At 35.2% G+C, this 18,517-nt stretch overlaps 1 protein-coding gene across 1 annotated transcript in view; it reads right to left on the reverse strand.

The window, feature by feature from the left end:
* LOC150107564 (transcription factor AP-2-epsilon-like) overlaps window positions 1–6,883 on the reverse strand; it is a 159,353-nt gene extending 152,470 nt beyond the window's left edge. Inside the window, exon 1 of the mRNA XM_090392130.1 lies at window positions 6,788–6,883. Coding sequence (XP_090248256.1) covers window positions 6,788–6,883 — 96 coding nt within the window. The remainder of the gene's footprint in view (window positions 1–6,787) is intronic.
* Between the last annotated feature and the right edge of the window lie 11,634 nt (window positions 6,884–18,517).

The raw sequence follows: 18,517 nt of genomic DNA on the forward strand, positions 1-18,517 counted from the left end.
GTTTCCTTTCAACTCCGTAATAGGAAGTTGTATTCCAAGTTAGAAAGACGTTAGTGACGAAATCTGTTTTTGTTTTTGGTGTGTTGTATTTCTCGGAAAAATGGTATGAAGAAAGCCGTTTCGAAGCACAGTAATAAAAGGAATGGAAGAGTACGAGAAGTTAATTTGGGATATTTGAAGCTGGAGTGAATGGATGTTGACCAGAAATTGCTCGTGTATTTATGGGCTTGAGATGAAGGAATGGTATCAGTTAGCTCAGTAGAATAGAGCCCATGAAAATATCTGTGAAAGAGATATAAGGCGCAAACAATACGTCTATGAGATAGTGACTGGGACGAGACTGAGAGAGAGAGAGAGAGAGAGAGAGAGAGAGCTTCTGGATAACATGAAGCATTTTAGGAGATGGATTACACGCGATGTCTTGAGCGAAAAAGGACGCTACTTTTCTGGATACAGAGTAAGATAGGGATGTGATAGACGTATGTTCTTATGACAGGAGATGCTAGAGATGTGAGTCCAGGAAGATACATAAAATCTCATATATAGATCTAGATATCATTAAAGGTGAGCTAAATGAATTGTGGCCTTTTTTGAGTGAAACAATAAGGCGTTGGTATGCGTTTTGATGCTAAAGTTGACAATGGTATTTTCACCCAACCGAAATTATAAAGAAAATCAGTGTTTAGAGCATTGATTGTGGAATATTTTGTAGCGTAGGAAATATAAACTCTGGAGGGTAGTAAGAGAAAGTCATTTAGGAATTGAAGAAACAGGATAGGAAATGGATCTCTTATCCATTTATGAAAAAGAGATACTTTATCAGTGCCGGAGTATCCCATCAATATGAGGTACCCAGCGATGATGGGGAAATCTGTAGAAAGGATGCCATCCATCACGATAACTAATGAACGACCAGAGGAAAAATTGGCATTCCATTTGCAGTAGTAATTGCTAAACAGCCTTTTGTGGAAGACCAGATCAGTTGCTTTGGCAATGTCTCGAGCGACTGCAAAGGTTTCATCAATCCTTTTCATCGTTTAAATCTATAGATGAGTGATGTTGTCAAGGATCTCGGCTGTGGATTGAGTAGCGGAATTCATATTGGTGGTCACTGATTAACTAGTTGACTTCTATGCGGTGAATTAGTTGATTATTTCAGATAATACTGAAGTGAGCGAAATGGGCTGATAGTCAGCTTTTATTTCCTTTCTTTGGAATTGGTTGGATATGGTCTTGTTGCAAGATGCGTATAAAACATTGTAAAAACATTGTAAATTTTCTTTACTTTGCACTAAATTAATAAATAAAGCTGGTCATAGCTATTAATTTAAATATTGTTAAAGTTCGAGAAACGTGCATTGAATTTTCAACTAGCATAAAATCCAATCGAAAAAGAGTCAACGCGGTTTGAGGCTTAAACCTACATTAGTTTCAGTAAAATGCAAAAACAAAATCCACAAATAGACATTTCTAGGTTTGACTACACAGAATTTATTAACAAGAGATAACTGGAAACTGTAGCAAACTTCCTTCCCTTATGAGACAAACTAACCGATTCTTCATTTGAAATAACCTCAGAAAGGCATTTCGTATAATAGATTGGATTCGAAGTTATATGCCTTTCTAGCCAAACAGCATTCTCGTTTCTGACTGAAGTACGTGTGGCATGGATTAAGGAACTTGTGTATGATTCAAATGAGATGCTCAACTTCCGGAACTAAACACAGATTTTGACCAGATAAAAATGATTAATCTGAGTTGCAATGTATTATATGCATGGTATAAGAGACACGATCAAAAAATTTCCGAATTGACCAGATGATACTACTTTACATAGCAGAGAAGTAAATCCGCCAAGCGACTTCATTTTATCGAGAAGCACCTGCTCGTGTTCTTTGAGATTTCTGCTTCAAACAAAATGGCAGACTTTCAAAGAACGACGCATGGGCATCAAGTTTTCTTTCGATGTGGGTAAAATATCAGGAAAAAAAAATTTCGGTTATTATAAAACAATATAAAAGATAAAAGAGATAAAATAATCAGCAGACCTGAAGCATTTGATGTTTTTGATAATAGTTTAAAAAGTAGATGGACATCTCTTGTTGACGAAATTAGGAACCATCCATCGTCACTCTTTCATCCATTTCATTAAAATGGATGAAAGAGTGACGTAGATCAAGACCTGGTCTATGATACAACCGAGATTCTCCAACTAATTAAATACCTACAGGAGCGTACAAAACGATTCTGATCACAATTTCTCGTTAAAATCGGCACTATTACCCTTTGCATTCTGTCGTACTTTCAGACATGCTGAAAAACTGAAATAGACTCGAAATGGTAATATCAACAAGAATTAAAAAAAAAAAAAATAGAACTATACTAACTGACTTTGCAAAACATCAAAATAATTGTTGCTCTCCTAGCAAAAGAAAACAATCCAGAAATGTTTTAATCGGATGGCTTGCTGTACACTAATCCTAAATGCTACGAAAAGTTTCCACACTAACGACATTTAATGCAGCCAGTAAAATCCACCAAGCAGTTTCTTTTGAATTCTTTTACAATCTATCCTGCTAATGATAAAGCACCTAAGTTCGGTACTCTGATTCGTCTAATGCAGCGTTTCTCAACCTATCTAAGCCCAAGGACCCGTAAAATGTCTAAAACAATTCTACGGACCACTATGTTATGTATTTTTTTTAAATGTATGTGGGGATTACCAACATTTTTGAAAAAATGAGCCTTTTATAACATTTTATAATATTTTAAGTTGGAAGTAAACGATTAAAATTGTATCATCACTTGACAAAGTTTTAATTTTTATTAAACAAATAAAAGGTATCAGTTTCCGATTTTCAGTGGGAAAATCAATGGATAAATCATCGCCATCCCACTGAAATCCCCATTTATTTGCCCACAGCAACTTTTATATTTTAGATGTTATCCCCATTCATCTACCCATACTCATGAAGCTATGCCCACAGCAACTTTTATCTTCACGCACTCTCAGATTCGACCTGCGATATGTAAACTGTTCCACTCGCTAAGTACGTTGTGAGACGAGGGAAAATGCCATTCTTATCTTACTCCATTCATCATAATACTGAAGACGAACTTGACATCCATGGATTCCATCATGGATGGCGTCGCTCATCGCTTCTCCTGTCCAAACCATCCCCTGTATATACCCAAAAATTTCACTCAGAACATCCCAAATTCATTAATACCCCCCCCACACACACACACAAACTTCCGATACGAAGTTTGTATCGGAAATAAGGCGAATCGCTTTATTTCCCGACGAGTTTTCCATGACCAGCAAAAAAAATGTAAGACATCCTGTTATGTGAGGTCCTACCCGATATCTATAAACAGTCCAACTCACGATGTCAGCCACAAAGTGCCATCCACGTGGTCGTGCGCATATGAATTCCTTTTCAGAGTTTTGAGGTGGTCACAAACCCTTTCGAGAAACTCAGAATCAACATAAATATCATTTTCCACTAAAAAGGATTCCAATGTTGGAAAAGGTAAAAAATTATCTGTCTTTTACATAACTAATCCACAACACCAGTTTTTTTGTCCTTTCTCGAATGCCTTTATTTTGTCGTAGGCATCAATAACAATTAAAGAATTTCCCTGAAGGGAGAGATTTAGTTCATTTAATTTCGAAAAAAATGAATGAAATATAGGATAGTGTTGATAACCATGCTTGGTCAACAAGGACTGATGCAAAATTAGAATTACGTTCATTTACAAAGAATAAAACTTCGTGTCTTAATTGAACTAATCTTGTTAGTACTTTACCCCTGGAAAGCCAACGAATTTCAGAAAGAAGAAAAGTTGTATATATCTACTGCCCATTTCATCACAGAGTACTGAAAATAACCTGTTATTTAACGGTTGAGCCTTAATAAAATGAATTCGCTTTACAGCGTTCTATAGCACAGTTTTAAATTCTGGTGGCATTCCTTTGGAGGCCAACCTTTTTCTTATGTATGAAACAATATACCCGATTCTTATCCTGAGCCACTTCCTTGACCATAGAAACAACACCGAACTATGCCTGCCTGTAAGGGCACGAGTTCCATCCGAACAGAAGCCCGTGCATTTTTCCCACTGGATCCCTTTGTGTATTATGTAATTACTGAGAGTGTGAAATATTTCTTCTCCAATTGTTCGGGATGAAAATGGTCTACAAAACAGAATATCGCATGAATGTTGTTATCATGCGCATATCTTACGTAGCATATTAACTGCGCATCATTTGTAACATCAGGAGTCTCGTCTATTTGTAACGCATAATCAGGGCTCTTCTTAACTCTTTCGATTAACTGAGAGTCTGTGTCATCTGCCATATCATTAATTCTGCGACCCACAGTGTCATTGAAAGAGGAGTCAAATCAACATCTTTTAGTAACTTGTTGCCAAACATAATTTTTCCACATCTTTTATAGCTGAAAGTAGTAAATTTTCCCCGATAGAATGAGGTTTCCCTGTTTTCGCTATGCGCAAACTTAAGGGATAGGATGCTTCGTTCCTTGGTATTAATAGACCCATGGCCGAAACTACATCTTTCCCATGATTTAATGTTGCTAAGCGTCGCTGAAAATTTTTTTTTAATTTGCTTCTTTTTTAAATCACAATGTTTAGTTTCTAAATGTCGTCGGAGTTTCGCAGGTTTCATGCACTCGTGCGACATCACTTCATAACACAAAACACATTGAGGTTTCTGTTCACTTTCATCTCCACACCAAGTAAACCCGAATTCCAAATATGAACTGTTATATTTCCTACTGTGTTTTTAATAACTACAGGAAACATCAAAAGATTGTTTGAAAAATATCTAAAATTCTCACGGCAAAGCTCTTCTCCATAGCACTTCATCGTGATACTGTATGATCATGGGAGATTACCATAATGCAATATCACAGTACAGTATCGTGACATATTATGATTTAGATATGTGCACATTCATTATATTGATACTATATCATCATGATATAACATTACGGTATAGTATCATTCAATGGCGGCTCGTCCATAAGGGACGAGTATACTACTCGCTTATTGAGTATTATTGAGTATACTACTCGCTAGTATACTCAACGCTGGAATTGCATTGAATGCAACTCCAGCGTTGAGTATACTAGCGAGTAGTACTGGCTAATATACTCAACGCTGGAGTTGCATTCAATGTAGCCCTGCAGCCCTTATGGACGAACCGCCACAGGCATCATGACATCGTATGATGGTGAGATCACAGTTCAATGGATAATGCAGCCTTCTTCAAAGCATTTATCATTTATGCATTAGATAAGGCTTTTTTATTTCCATCGGATTCAAAGGCTGAGTAGTGACATTCATCATTCAAAGGAACGAAGGAAAAAAGAACCTTATTCAGTTTGCATAAGCTACGTATATTGCATATGATGTTCAAAAGTTCCGTCACTGGTCATCAATTGGTTGGTTGGTTGTTTTTTTATTTATGGACGAAGCAACTAAGACTATGAGGCAAGTATATTATGTCTGTGAAGTACGTACGTTCTTATGGCTGGTTTGTCTGCGCGTTAGTTCTACTGTTAAAGAAGTGTATTATTGCTGCTCTAAACTTTAAAGTTTGAAGGTCAAAAAAAAATATTGCTGATATAATAAAGCAAACAATTTTTTGCCAAATTTTAATGTTATCTTAGCTGACTGCAAATTGATTTATCAACCTCTAATAACAATAAGGTAATTTATAATTAGGAATAACGCAGTGAACACAAATGCAGATACGACAAAAGATACTCCTGTGCTGTATTTCCCTCCAGACCCCTTTGTTCTATGGAAGCGAATAAACAACAACAACAAGGTAAACATAAAAATTATTCTTCCCTTGTAATATAAACGTAGACAATTGCGCAAATAATTGCTTTTAACGACTGAATAACACGCTTTTAAAAAATGATAAAAAATAATAAATCATCTATGATAGCTTCATCATTTGCTGCTTGTGGCTTAAAGGATTAAAACTACACTTCTACAACCAAAACGAAATATGAACACTGACATTGAACCGAATACGGAAATTACAGGAGATTCTTAAATACAAATGGGGAAGGATATGAAAATTAAACTATACAATTACAAGCAATTCAGACTGAAAGTTATGAAACCCGATAAGCTTCACAGCTTTTACTTTTAATGTGTAATTGTTTGCCTATTTCGTATAAAATAATGATGCATATTTATTATCATTCTTTCTAATAAGAACCTAATGTAACTCTTTTGTAACTTTTTCATTAACTGAAACGCTACACAAGAATGAATTAAACTTCCCAAGAAATTATATTCTTGGTTTCATCCTTTATCCAAGTGTAAGTAAACAAAGTTTGTGCGTGAAGTAATTTCACGACTAAACTACTTGAATATAGACGTTGACTTCACATCGATTGCCTTAGCATCCCAGGAGTCTAATGTGAGAGATTGGACAGTTCTCATCACTCAGCGAAATATGACTTCCATAGCATGATTTCATTCTCTTCCTTGAACATCGTAATTATGGTAATATTTACACTGCTTGGAAAGAAGTCAGTGGACACCATAGAATGAGAATCAAAGAGCCATGGTGCTCACATTAATAAGATGTAGGACCTCATTTTTCTGCGATGACTGAGTGATCCTGTAAAGCCTACTTTCCACGATAGCGATCAATAGGAATTTTGGACCATTCTTCTAACAGACATGTAATTGGGTCCTGGACTATTATGAGGAGGACGTCCCACCGCACAATAGTCCTTACCCAACGCTCCAGTTCATCCAACATATGCTCAATAGGGTTGGTATCGGGACTCTGTTGAGCCAATAAAGTATGATTACATTCATGTTCACAGACCATGCAGTTGCAGCGGTAGCCTTATGACACAGTGCATGGTCTTGCTGAAAGAGACAATGGTCAGTTCCGTAGAAACGCCACAAAGTAGGAAGCATTACATTGTCCAGAATGTTCAGATAATTCTCGGAGGCCGATGTTCGGACACCAAAACAGAGGTCCAAGTGGAAACCAGGGAAAACAGGACCATCCCATCACTACCTCCTTAGAAAGGAGGTGGCGATGGGATGATCCTGTTGGGATGGTTGGGATTACGCACACTGGTAAGAGACGTTCACAGAACATCTGCCACACCCACTCCATAACGCGCATAAAGGTTAATAAAATATTGCTGATATAATAAAGTAAACCAATCTTCCTCTGTACATGCTCTTTGGACCACTGAAGACGATGCTCCATAGTAGTTCGGGTAATGTTGGACTTGCATATTGCGGTTCTACCATGAAAACCCATGTCGTGAGCCTGGGTTTTAAATGTTTTTGTGCAAATTCGTGTTCCACTCGATGTCCGGAATTACGTATTCAACGTGTCGGCCGATGAATGACGGTTTGTATATATTGTTAGAGAACCAGTTCTCTTCTTGTAGCATTCCACCAATGTATGCCGACTACAGACATGTGATTCGTTACATATCACAACGCATCTTGCCCATGGGGGGGGGATACGTTGACTTCTTTCCAAGGAGTGTGTCTAGTGATGCTAACTTTCAAAAAATGGAAATGATGATGGAATCAAAAACAGTTGTGGAAATGATCGGAGATAATCTCAGAATGCTTAAATTGCGTTCTTGTACAGACGTTATTTGTGATAGCATATTTCATTGTCATTTGTAACAATCAGTTTAGAGCCTCCGTAACTCCGACGAAATCTTTTTGTTGAAAAAAAAAAAAAAAAACCTGAGTTCCAACTCTGTCCAGGAAATTAAAAGCCTTCATCTCGCGGCTTTTTAAATAAAAGTAAGCCGGTACCATATGGTGGAAGAAGGGTTTTTCCTCCAGAAATCTCGTTTTTCTTTAATCCCGAAACCAGGCAAACTCGTCAGGATCACAATTTACACAGTTGAATATAAATTTAGTCTTAAAACTAACTTAACCACCGTTTTTTTTAACCACCGCTTTATACTAAATTATGGTTAAGAAATTCAACCACAACAAGTTTTGGGTCTTTAAGGCTTGATGAAACCTTATAAGCGCCAAATTTGTAAATACCAAATTATTGTAAACCCTATCAGTAAGACGTGACATTCCTCCTTTATACTGTTTCGAAAACCATCTGGGCGTTTTTTTAACCCCGATATTCTCTAAAAATGACCCAATTTAAATAAAAACTGAGACGACTCGACAAAGATTACAGTAGAAATCTCAGATAAAAAAAAATTAATATCAGTGAAATTCGTCCAGCTAGAATAAAGAACAAATATAAATGATGGAAAAGCAAAATTTATCTAAAAAAGATTAACGTTTAGCATTATTGTGAAATGCTCATTTCATATCTAATACTTATCCAATTTTAGTATTTCCTTCCATCTAATGGCTAAGTAAGTTATCACTTGCATTCGCCAATTTGTAATCTGTTATGGATGCCGCGAAATTTAAGTTATCAGTTCAAATTCAGTTCTTTTTTAGATAAACAACAATGCACCACTTTTTTTTTTAATTGTGACTTCAGTGATTGTTACAGAACGAGTTCATGCTTTCAAAGTCAATAACACTTTCATTGTAACTAGCAGTCCTCTCTCTCTCTCTCTCTCTCTCTCTTATCTGAATCTGAATTCAAGCAATGCTGCGAAGAACCATAGAACTCCCACTTTTTTTTTTATCTGGAATGCATTAGCAGAAGTAGCAAATCACATACCATAGCAATGTATTAAGACTGTGTAACATATCGTTAGTTCTATGGACGCAGTTGCATTAGAACATGGTGAAAAGAATGGAGCGATCGAGTTTGGGAAAATTTAGGTTAAATGGCTGTATTCACGTATTCGGTCACATACATGGCTTTCAGTTGTTTTTATCAATAAGTGTTGTTGAACTACATTAAAAATTACAACAATGCATACGCAACTATGCCAACTAACGCACAGTTGAATAACAACAGATAAATAAACTAGAATAGAAACAGGGCAACACTATGTCGGTTGTTCTATGATTCTGTTGCAAGATTTCAATAATTCTTACTGTCAAGCAACAACCAAACGAAGGCAAATTTTTCCCAGCAACAATTAAAGACCATTTCTATAAAGCTGAATATAATGGACCTGAAAAAATACTGATGCGTTGAATTTTATAATAGTACTTTCTATATTTGTTGAAAGGCAGAAATTTTGTTGATCTAGGTTTGTTGAAAACTAGATATTATAAATATGGACAGCCAACGTATCATTAGTTTTGTATGCAATATTTCGTTTAAATCATCACAAAATTCATAAGAAAAAATAATGAAAAAAAAAAAAAATTTCCTGGATGCATTCGAAGGATAATGAAAAGCACGCCCTAACCCTTCCCCCGGTAAACAGAGCGCCGTACTGTTCAGGTGCAGAAGAGGACTCTTTGGTGCTCAGTTTAAAGGCGGTAAAGCAAGAAAGAAGTACCTACTGAGAGCGCAACATACGAAATTGCTTCCGGCTAGAATCCGTTATCACTACGCCCATGAACATAGAAAATGCTGTGGGGGCGATGAATCCAGATTTAGTATATCTGCAAATTCTGACAACATGTACACGGGAGGCATTGACTCGAAGTGTATTTTCTCCTCCTTGTCTGCCCTACAGCAAGCTAAAATAGTCAATATCAACGGTAGCTTACGGCTACAATAGCTAATAATCTGGAACATCTACATATTTTTCAGGGGAGTGGGGAATACTTTAGTCTACATCCTGGCTCTGAAAAATTGCTCATTCTCTTCAGGGAAAAGCGAATTTGATGCTGTTTTATAGCTACACATTATCTGCTAAAATCGATGAAACATTCTGACTTCGAGGCAAGAATTACAGATCAGTAATGTTAAGAAAAGCGATGATTGGCAGTAATGATGAGGGGTGCTCACTGCGGTATTTTCGAATAGGTAACTGCCTAATATCCCGAATTAAGAAAAGTGATGAAAACATACGTTTCCTTTAAAATCGTAGTTTTGGAATATTTAGCTAATAATTTTAAATAAATGCGGAATGAATAAATATTATCCAGTATTATTATAAATATTATGTCACTCAAAGTATAATTAGAATTATACTACTTTCATCTTTTTCGTACATTAAAACGTATACTTTTAAAATATTCATATATAAAAATAAATTTAAAAAAATAAATCTAGAAACAAACTGCGTATTTCTATTATACTCGTTCTTATTGTTATTTTTAGAAGACTTGTTTCATTGTTGCATCAGACTGTTAGGAATGTACTATTTCATTGTTGCATCAGATCATTAGGAATGTACAAGTGCATGGTTCTAGTTGGAAGTGTATTACATTTTTGCATTAAATCGTTTTTTATGAGTAAAAGTATTGTTGAAATGTACAATTTAGATCTTTACAGCTCCACTTAAATATTCAGAACATACTACAACAGATTGTCGTGTATTGCTTATATTTACATTATTTCACAGGGAAAAATATAAACTGACAATTATATATATTTAACTCTGTGATTTTCGTGGGTGTATCCTTAGCGTTTGGGCTTAGAAGTATTAATTCTAAGGATATAAGAGATTAATTCGCAATACTTCAAACGATATTTTTTTTAATATATTATTTTATTCTAAACTTCTAAATGTTATTCATATGTTTAGTTTATATGCCTGACGAAGTCTTGAGATTTTTAGACACTACATAAGGTCATCTATAAGACAGGGTTTTACAGACATTGCGGTATCTTACGAATGGTTTAACCATGCGCATTTTGAAAGAAACAAGCAGTTACGGTTACCGACTGGGCTATTGCGGCAAAGCTTTCAATTTGTTATATTTGTTTATCGAGCAACCTGATTCATTTCTTTAATTTTTTGCATTTTTTATGGCCAATGCATTTCAGATTGTGAACCTCGTTTCAAAATAAGAACGATATCGAGGATCCTTTTATATTTTAGTGAAATATAAATATCTTTAGGAACCTTAATAGTTCAGTCGATCGAAACGATGCCATTCGATTATAAATATTTGGGTTTGAATTCTTTATAAAACTTTGTCTGATACGACAAAGTTTTATAAAGGATTTTCGGTTGAAATCGAGTTGGTCAGTTTCATAGGAAGTAGCAAGTGTTGTTTTCTTCCACGAAATTTGGTTTTGTTTCCTCTTCCAAACAGACAAATGCTTAAGGAGCAACGCACAGTATTGAGAGTCACGATCAAACCATAATTGGCATTTAAAGATTTCTACGAAGCGAAATCATTAGTTATGACATTAAAATGGGTAAAATCACTCGAAATGATTTAGAGCTGTGAACTTCTTGTACGCATTCATCCCGGCGCATGCTTTTTTTTTGCTTATTTTTTTTAATAGAAAAACGACCAATGAAATGTTAAAAAGCTATAAGTCTGGTTGAGTTTGGAAAGTTTTTGATTATCGTCGAAGATAGTGAGAGTATGCTGTTGGTGTATTGTGCTTGTTATTTGCGTCTGTTCTCTGACTATTTGTCGTGATGAAAAGCCCGAGTTTCCCTATGGAAAATATCCATATCAAGAACTTGCACAGTTCTTGATATTTCTTTCCCTATCAAGAACTTGCACAGTTAATAGAATGCATAACTGCTTCATTGCAAAAAGATCCTCCGTACCTCAGTCGGTAATACACCCTTTGGTTGGAAAGATCTGGGTTCGAATCCCATCTGTGACAAAAAAATAATAATAAATATAAAGAACTTTTCAACGGAAATCAGTTTGTTAGGCTCATACTCAGATGGACATTTTACCAACTGGAAGACGTGGTTATTTTTAATCTTGCAAAACAGACAACTCGACCAAAACAACCACGCAATTAACATACATAATATTCTGGCCTCGTAAGTTTAGGTTCATCGGCACTAATTGAAAAACAACCAAAACACCTTCGTTGCCATACTAAAGAATCACTGAATAATGCAACTGTTGTAGAGCCAGCAAACGAGAGTGACTGTGGTAGAAGCTTTTGTGGAAAAGAACATGGATATCAAGTAAGTAGTGATTTGAATTACTTATTACAGAGTACTGGAGACACTCTAACTGGAATTAACGAAGATGAAATGGAGGTTATCGAAAGATAAAGTGTGATTATCGAGAATTCAGGAAAGGGTGGTGAGTTATCTCTCTTCTAGCTGGAGAAAAGTGGGAATTGTACACATTAAAGTCATTTTCTTTTTGGGGTTGGGATGCAGATTGGAAAAATTATCTTCCTAAATAAAGTTAAAAGAGTTGATTAAAGGAAAATCAAAAATCAAGTAAAGAAATTTTTGAGACGGAAGAAAAAATAAACAGGATTCGATACCCAATATCGAATTTCCTGATCATCTTCGTTGATCAGGAAATTCGATATTGTGCATCCATTATGTGATATCAAAGGGAAAATGTATAGGATTTAATCCAAAGTGGACACATTTCTACGGGGGATAATTAGAAAAGCTGAAACGATCATTTGATGACAAAGCAGAGAACTCGGGTCAAAGAGGTCAATTGTGGTTTTTGGAATTTTTCGACACTGAAAACGAACGCTTAACCAGCGCATTTAGGTAGCAATGGGTTTCATTGCAGAATTAGTGGATTCTCTTAATCTTGTACGTTCCGGCCTGACGTTTTCATTTTGAGATTACTATTAGCTGTATGTTATTGGAAACAAGATACCCTGGCTAAATACTACAAGCATGTCACCCAGTTAAAATAATCTAAATTCATTTTAAGGTAAGGCTGTTTATTATAAGGCTTGCTGTTTATATATCAAGAAAAGAGGCAACTAAGATTCTCAGGATTCAGTGTATTATGAATCGCATGTGTGTGTGTGTGTGTGTGTGTGTGTGTGTGTGTGTTCTAAGGTTTGTTTGTCTGTTTTGCGAAAGGAACAAAAGGAGTGTTCGAGAGGGGAGAACCTTCCTATACTGTCTCAAACTGTTGACTCAATAATCTGTTTTTTTTTTTTTCAATCAAAAGGGAACGTGCAGTTTTTTATACCATACTACGCAGGCGCAATGATATATCGTGTAATTTGATAGATGGAAGTTTATTTTTTCCTCCTCATTTGGTGAATGAGGGAATAATTCACTCCACCATCACCGGGTGAAACTTCCTCTTACAAACTAAAATCAATTTGGCTCATGTATATAATAGCAGGATCGTATTATACTTTTCGGATAATTGATAGTTAATCAAGCACTTGTTAACTTCGGCTAAAAGTATCAAGGTGATTCTAATCAGTAACTGAAGCACGTACTGCGTCTTACAGACAAATCATTCTTAATTGTCAAGTGGGTTGGAATATGAAACTGGAGAGCTGTCCTAATTGACGCTCACGCGCAGACCTACACTTTTTAGCGTGTAGGCATTCGGAACCGAAAACGTACGGAACAGGTTGGTTGCTCCTCATTCCTGGAGGTATCCTATGACTGTAACCTGTGTGTTCGGTCTGCGGGTTACGGTCTGCTTGCGGGATGAAAAATCCCAGATAAACTGGTGGAAAAAACCCTACTGCCCACGCCCAAGACCGGCTAACTTAGCTATGTCTGAAGAAGATCCTCGAGTTCCTCACGTCGTCGACGGGAATCGAACCTAGGACACTCCTTCCCCAGGCATATGGTTGCGAAGCGCATAGCCACTCGGCTAACCGCGTGGACATGGGAATTGGCTAATAATGCCTCCAATCAGTATATGAATTACTGAAACAAAGGTAAAACAAAGGTGAAAGGTAAAATACGAGCTCTCCCTCTCTCTCTCTCTCTTTCTCTCTCTCTGTGTGTGTGGGGGGGGGATGCGTGCGCGGCAGGCTTTAATTTTGAACTCAAAGTGGAAATTAAGAAGCATTACAGTAAGTGTGCTATATAATTAGGCTTAAGTATTTCAACAAGAAAATGTAAGAATTCATCTGTATATCAAACAGTAATTTATTCATCGAATGAGTAGCTTATTTTCAATCGCCAGTATGGTAGATTTTTTCCTATATATCGAAAACCTCTGACGGAAGTGTGGTTAGGTGATATTGCTACGATTAGATTAACAAGAAACATAATAAGATGAAACGATTATTTCACGCATTCTTTCTTTGCATTGATATTCTTTATTCGTTTCTAGAATGAAAAAGCACTTGTCACCGAGAGTTACAATTAAATTGAATGGAAAACAACATTCGTCTTAAAGGCGCAATTTGTTAATTGTTGCAATAAATATCCCAAAATCCCTTGAAGGAAATGGTGTTTGAAAGGATGAGTACGCAAATGAATGTTTTGGTGTTTAAATGGGAAACCGCTTGTTTATTACGCATACTTCTAATGTGATCCTTTGCGATTCAAAAATGCATTACATTTTTATAATTCATTTTTTAAATTATTCTCACGTGCGAGAGGCAGAAGGAACTATAACAATAATAAATGCCATGTGTGGACAAAATGTGTTTCTATGCCTGAGGAAGATCCTCAAATTCCTCATGTCTACAACGGGAATCGAACCTGGGACACTCCTTCCCCAAGCATATGGTGGCGAAGCGCAAAGCCACTGGGCTAACCGCGCGGTCATATCTTGATGATTCATAGAATTGTATTGTGATATACAAAAACTAATGATGACTTCGTATTGCAATGATTTTTCAACAGATGAACACCTCCATGGCATTGTTATCATAAGAGGAGTAATGACACGCTGCTTTTGGTCCGAATCCGTTCTAAGATAAAAGAGCCTTCAGATTTTACTTTTCCAGTGATGACCGAACGTGCATCAAATTTATTACTAGTTGTTAGCAGAGGATAATAATTTAAATAGTAAATTTAAGTGCGGTAATCCAAACATACACTTTATTAATCCAAGGGAAGGATTCAACTCAAAAGCCAACAAGATGCTTCAATTTCAAGTGCTGTGTAAAGTTGGAATGGTAGAAGCAGATTAAAGAATGGGGTTGTCGAAACATCTTTGGACACAATTATAACAAGTACAAATTTCTTGGACAATTTTAAACAAGAGCCATGTTATTAAGAAGGACAATGTTTTGGATAAACACAGTTTTCTGAACAACACTTGAAAAGATAAGAAACGAGTCTTTTGCAAACCAATCTAAATTTCACTATCACTTACAATCAAAGGAATATTTAAGATTTAAGCATAATTCAGAATTGATTTAGCGAAAATTATATAAGGAAAGGGGATGAACGCACTCGTATCCATAAAAAGAATGTCACGTGATTAGTTGTTGATTACAAGGACTTGGGTGTACCCCCCCCCCAATGATTTGGAATCAGTATTATTACAATCAGTAAATTTGTCTATGATAAAGAACTAACTAAATCGATCATAAAAAGTAAAATAAAATAATGAAATATTAAAAGAAATAAATAGAACAAAGAATGGGTAAGAAAAGAGATTTTGTCGTTTAAAAATAATGACAGCACCGTAAATAGCCAAGTGAACACTTCGAAACCCAAAATAGATACACTTCAAGTCATAAAAAAATATTATTTCCTTATACCGAGCATGCTTTAGGGTGAAAGAAAGTGAAATATCCTCAACGACAAAACTTCTTTTGCCTCTCCACACAACATATTCGATTTCAGATAGTTAGTTACCTTGGTAACTCTCTAAGCATTGTCAAATTGTATTCAAAAATGGCGTCCTTTATAGGGCTAAACAGGGATAGAGAGAGAGAGAGAGAGAGATTATTAAAGCATTCTCTTCCAGGGAACATTCCTGAAGCCCTGCCCTAAGAAAATATGTGTGCCTCTTTTCCTGTTTGTGACACCAAGCGAAGAGAAAACGTAGACGAGAGCAGAAAGTATCGGTAATCAGCGGAAAGGCCATTCAGGTCATTCATCAGTATGTTCTAATGAAGAACTAAAAAAGAAACATGTGGCAGTTTCGCGGGGGGGGGACAGAAAAGAAAAGAAGAAAACGAATATTTAACCTCTGTTATTGGTAAAATACAAAGTTGGACAAGTCTCTGTTTATCAGCAAAAGAATAAAGATAATTTGTTCATTTTTTATGAATTTAAACAATTAAAAACAACAACTTTAAGCTATTGATAGAAAGACTTGAAACTGAACAATAGAGAATAGGTTGAATTACTATGCATTGTTGAATTACAATGCATAGTAATTCAGCCTATTTTCTCTATTGTTCAGTTTCAAGTCTCTATCAAACGTTATGCACAACATCAATATTAAAACTTGATATAAATATTGAACTAAAAATTTAATGTAAGTTGTATATATAATAACAATAACATTTACTAAATTAGTGTCATTCTAACGTCATGCATTGTTAATAGGTGAACACGCAGATCCTTAATACAGTAGTAATTTTATTTCCTATTCAAATAAGTTGAAAATATTTATACCTTGATTCCAATGCATTATCTCTTTGTATTACTAATACTATTCAAATACGTAGGTGTGATGTTACATACTAAATACTCTCTTGGCATTGTTCCTTTACCTGATTATATCCTATTTTCCTTTCATTCTTTGTAGTATTGATTATGTCAAAATAAACCTAATTCAAGCATGTGTCTGAACTTGTAATGTGACTGACAATCTTCCTTCTCTTCAATTTTATAATCTAAATAAAATCTACAAAAGAATTCAAACAAAAGCATTAATTCGAATAATTGAAATTATTCCGCTTTTCGCTGATAAGTTTGTTTCTGTATTGTAGGAACGTTTCTGATTACACTGTTAATTCGCTTGAGGACTCGTGGGATAGAAGAGGCTATGTAACTGCAGATATCTGTTAAAGGAATACATTATTTCTAAAGATATATTCAATGAGGCGTTTATTATGGATTTTTCGTCCTTTAAAATCTCTCATTACGTGAACTTTTGTTAAGTGCTATTAATCTTTCTTTTTTATTTACATTTTTTACTTTCGAATTATTATTTTAAATGAAATCTAATACAAGAATCAAATTTATAAAAATCAGAAATACAAAGAAAGACGAAACTGACTGAATTTGAATTTGTCGGTTTCTATTTCCAATTGTTGATTTCTTTTATTGTTCATAAATGAAGATTTGTAAAGTTAATTGTTACAAAGGTCACCTTGAAAAAATCAGAAATATAAACAAAATCCGAATTCCAGTGCTTCTGTTTCTAATTGTTGAATTTTTTTTATCAACGAGAGTTTGTAAATTTAATTGTTGCAAAGGTCACCTTGAAACAATCAGGTTTGCGAAAATCAGAAATATAAGAATGAAACAGACTGAATTTGAAAATTCGTCTGCTTCAATTTTCAATTGTTGAATTTTTTTAATTGTTTCATTTATAATCAATTCCTACTCAATTTACTCTAATTTACGGTACACAAATCTAACTGGAGTTCAATGAGTCACCAGTTCTTCCAACTTTGACTACAAACCAAATTTCCAGCTCTGTCCTCTTTTGTACCACAATATTCCATCTACCTAGTTTAAAAAAAAAAAAAAAAGCCTACTTAAATAGGGAGACACGACAGACAAACCGGAGATTAAAGGCAGTGAATAAAATGGTTAAGCTGTCTATTATGCAGCTGCTTGAGTTTAAATGGTACGATCCCGCTTTCCATATCAATACAGACGAAATGAGCAGCTGGTACAAAGGCTAACCCAAACCCTATGCGCTATTCCTCTATTCAACTGCTGGGGGAGAAATCGTCTATAGCACAGATGCCTTACCTTCTATTACTTGCATCGAATAGGAAACAACCGTGCATTCTGTTTCTTTACGATGTGTCACTGATATGTGTAATTTACGTTTCTTCCTTGATCTCAATTCCCCCAACGAAAATTACTGAAGTATGAAGTAAATGAAACTAAGTATTGAAGATAAACAGAAAGTAAGATATTTGGGTTTCTTTTCATTATCTTGTTTCATTTGTATTCCCTTTATTTTTACAGTATAGCTATGGATCTTAGTCATATGTATAGTTTGCATTTCTATCGTTTACATAAATAATTCGTTATCCCATTAGGATGATGAAATTTCTCCATAGCCTATGTCTGTTTAATATTTTAATCTAATTGTTGACTTTCCAAACAATTGAATTTATTTTAATATTTGACTCATTGAAATTTAATGCAACATTTGAAGTCCTTTTTACATTGTTGCTTTTATACATTATTAATCTCTTAGAGTGACAAATGATTTCAACAAAATATCTTCATTCCAACAGATGCAAAAAGATGTACTTTTAGGGAAAGAAATAAAAATGACAATAAAAGAAAACCTATCACTCATACCATATCACATACACGTACGCACACATATATATATATATATGATGGGAATGATAGGATGAAAGTTAAACTTAGGGACTAGCCAGGGTGGTGACTTTATAACTTGTGCATTCCTCAAAAATTATGAAATAAAAGAGATCTCTGACGACTTACAGAAAATAAAAACGACAGAATGATGTGACTAGAACACTTTCGGATGAAATAATACTTCACAATAAACCTCAACAGAAGATTCACGGACGTAATTCCCAAAAATCAAATTGAAATTCTGG

This window comes from Typopeltis vanoorti, chromosome 4 (genome assembly GCF_054136105.1).
Source record: "Typopeltis vanoorti isolate ZY-2024b chromosome 4, IOZ_Tvanoo_1.0, whole genome shotgun sequence".
In the NCBI taxonomy this organism is placed as follows: Eukaryota; Metazoa; Arthropoda; class Arachnida; order Uropygi; family Thelyphonidae; genus Typopeltis; species Typopeltis vanoorti.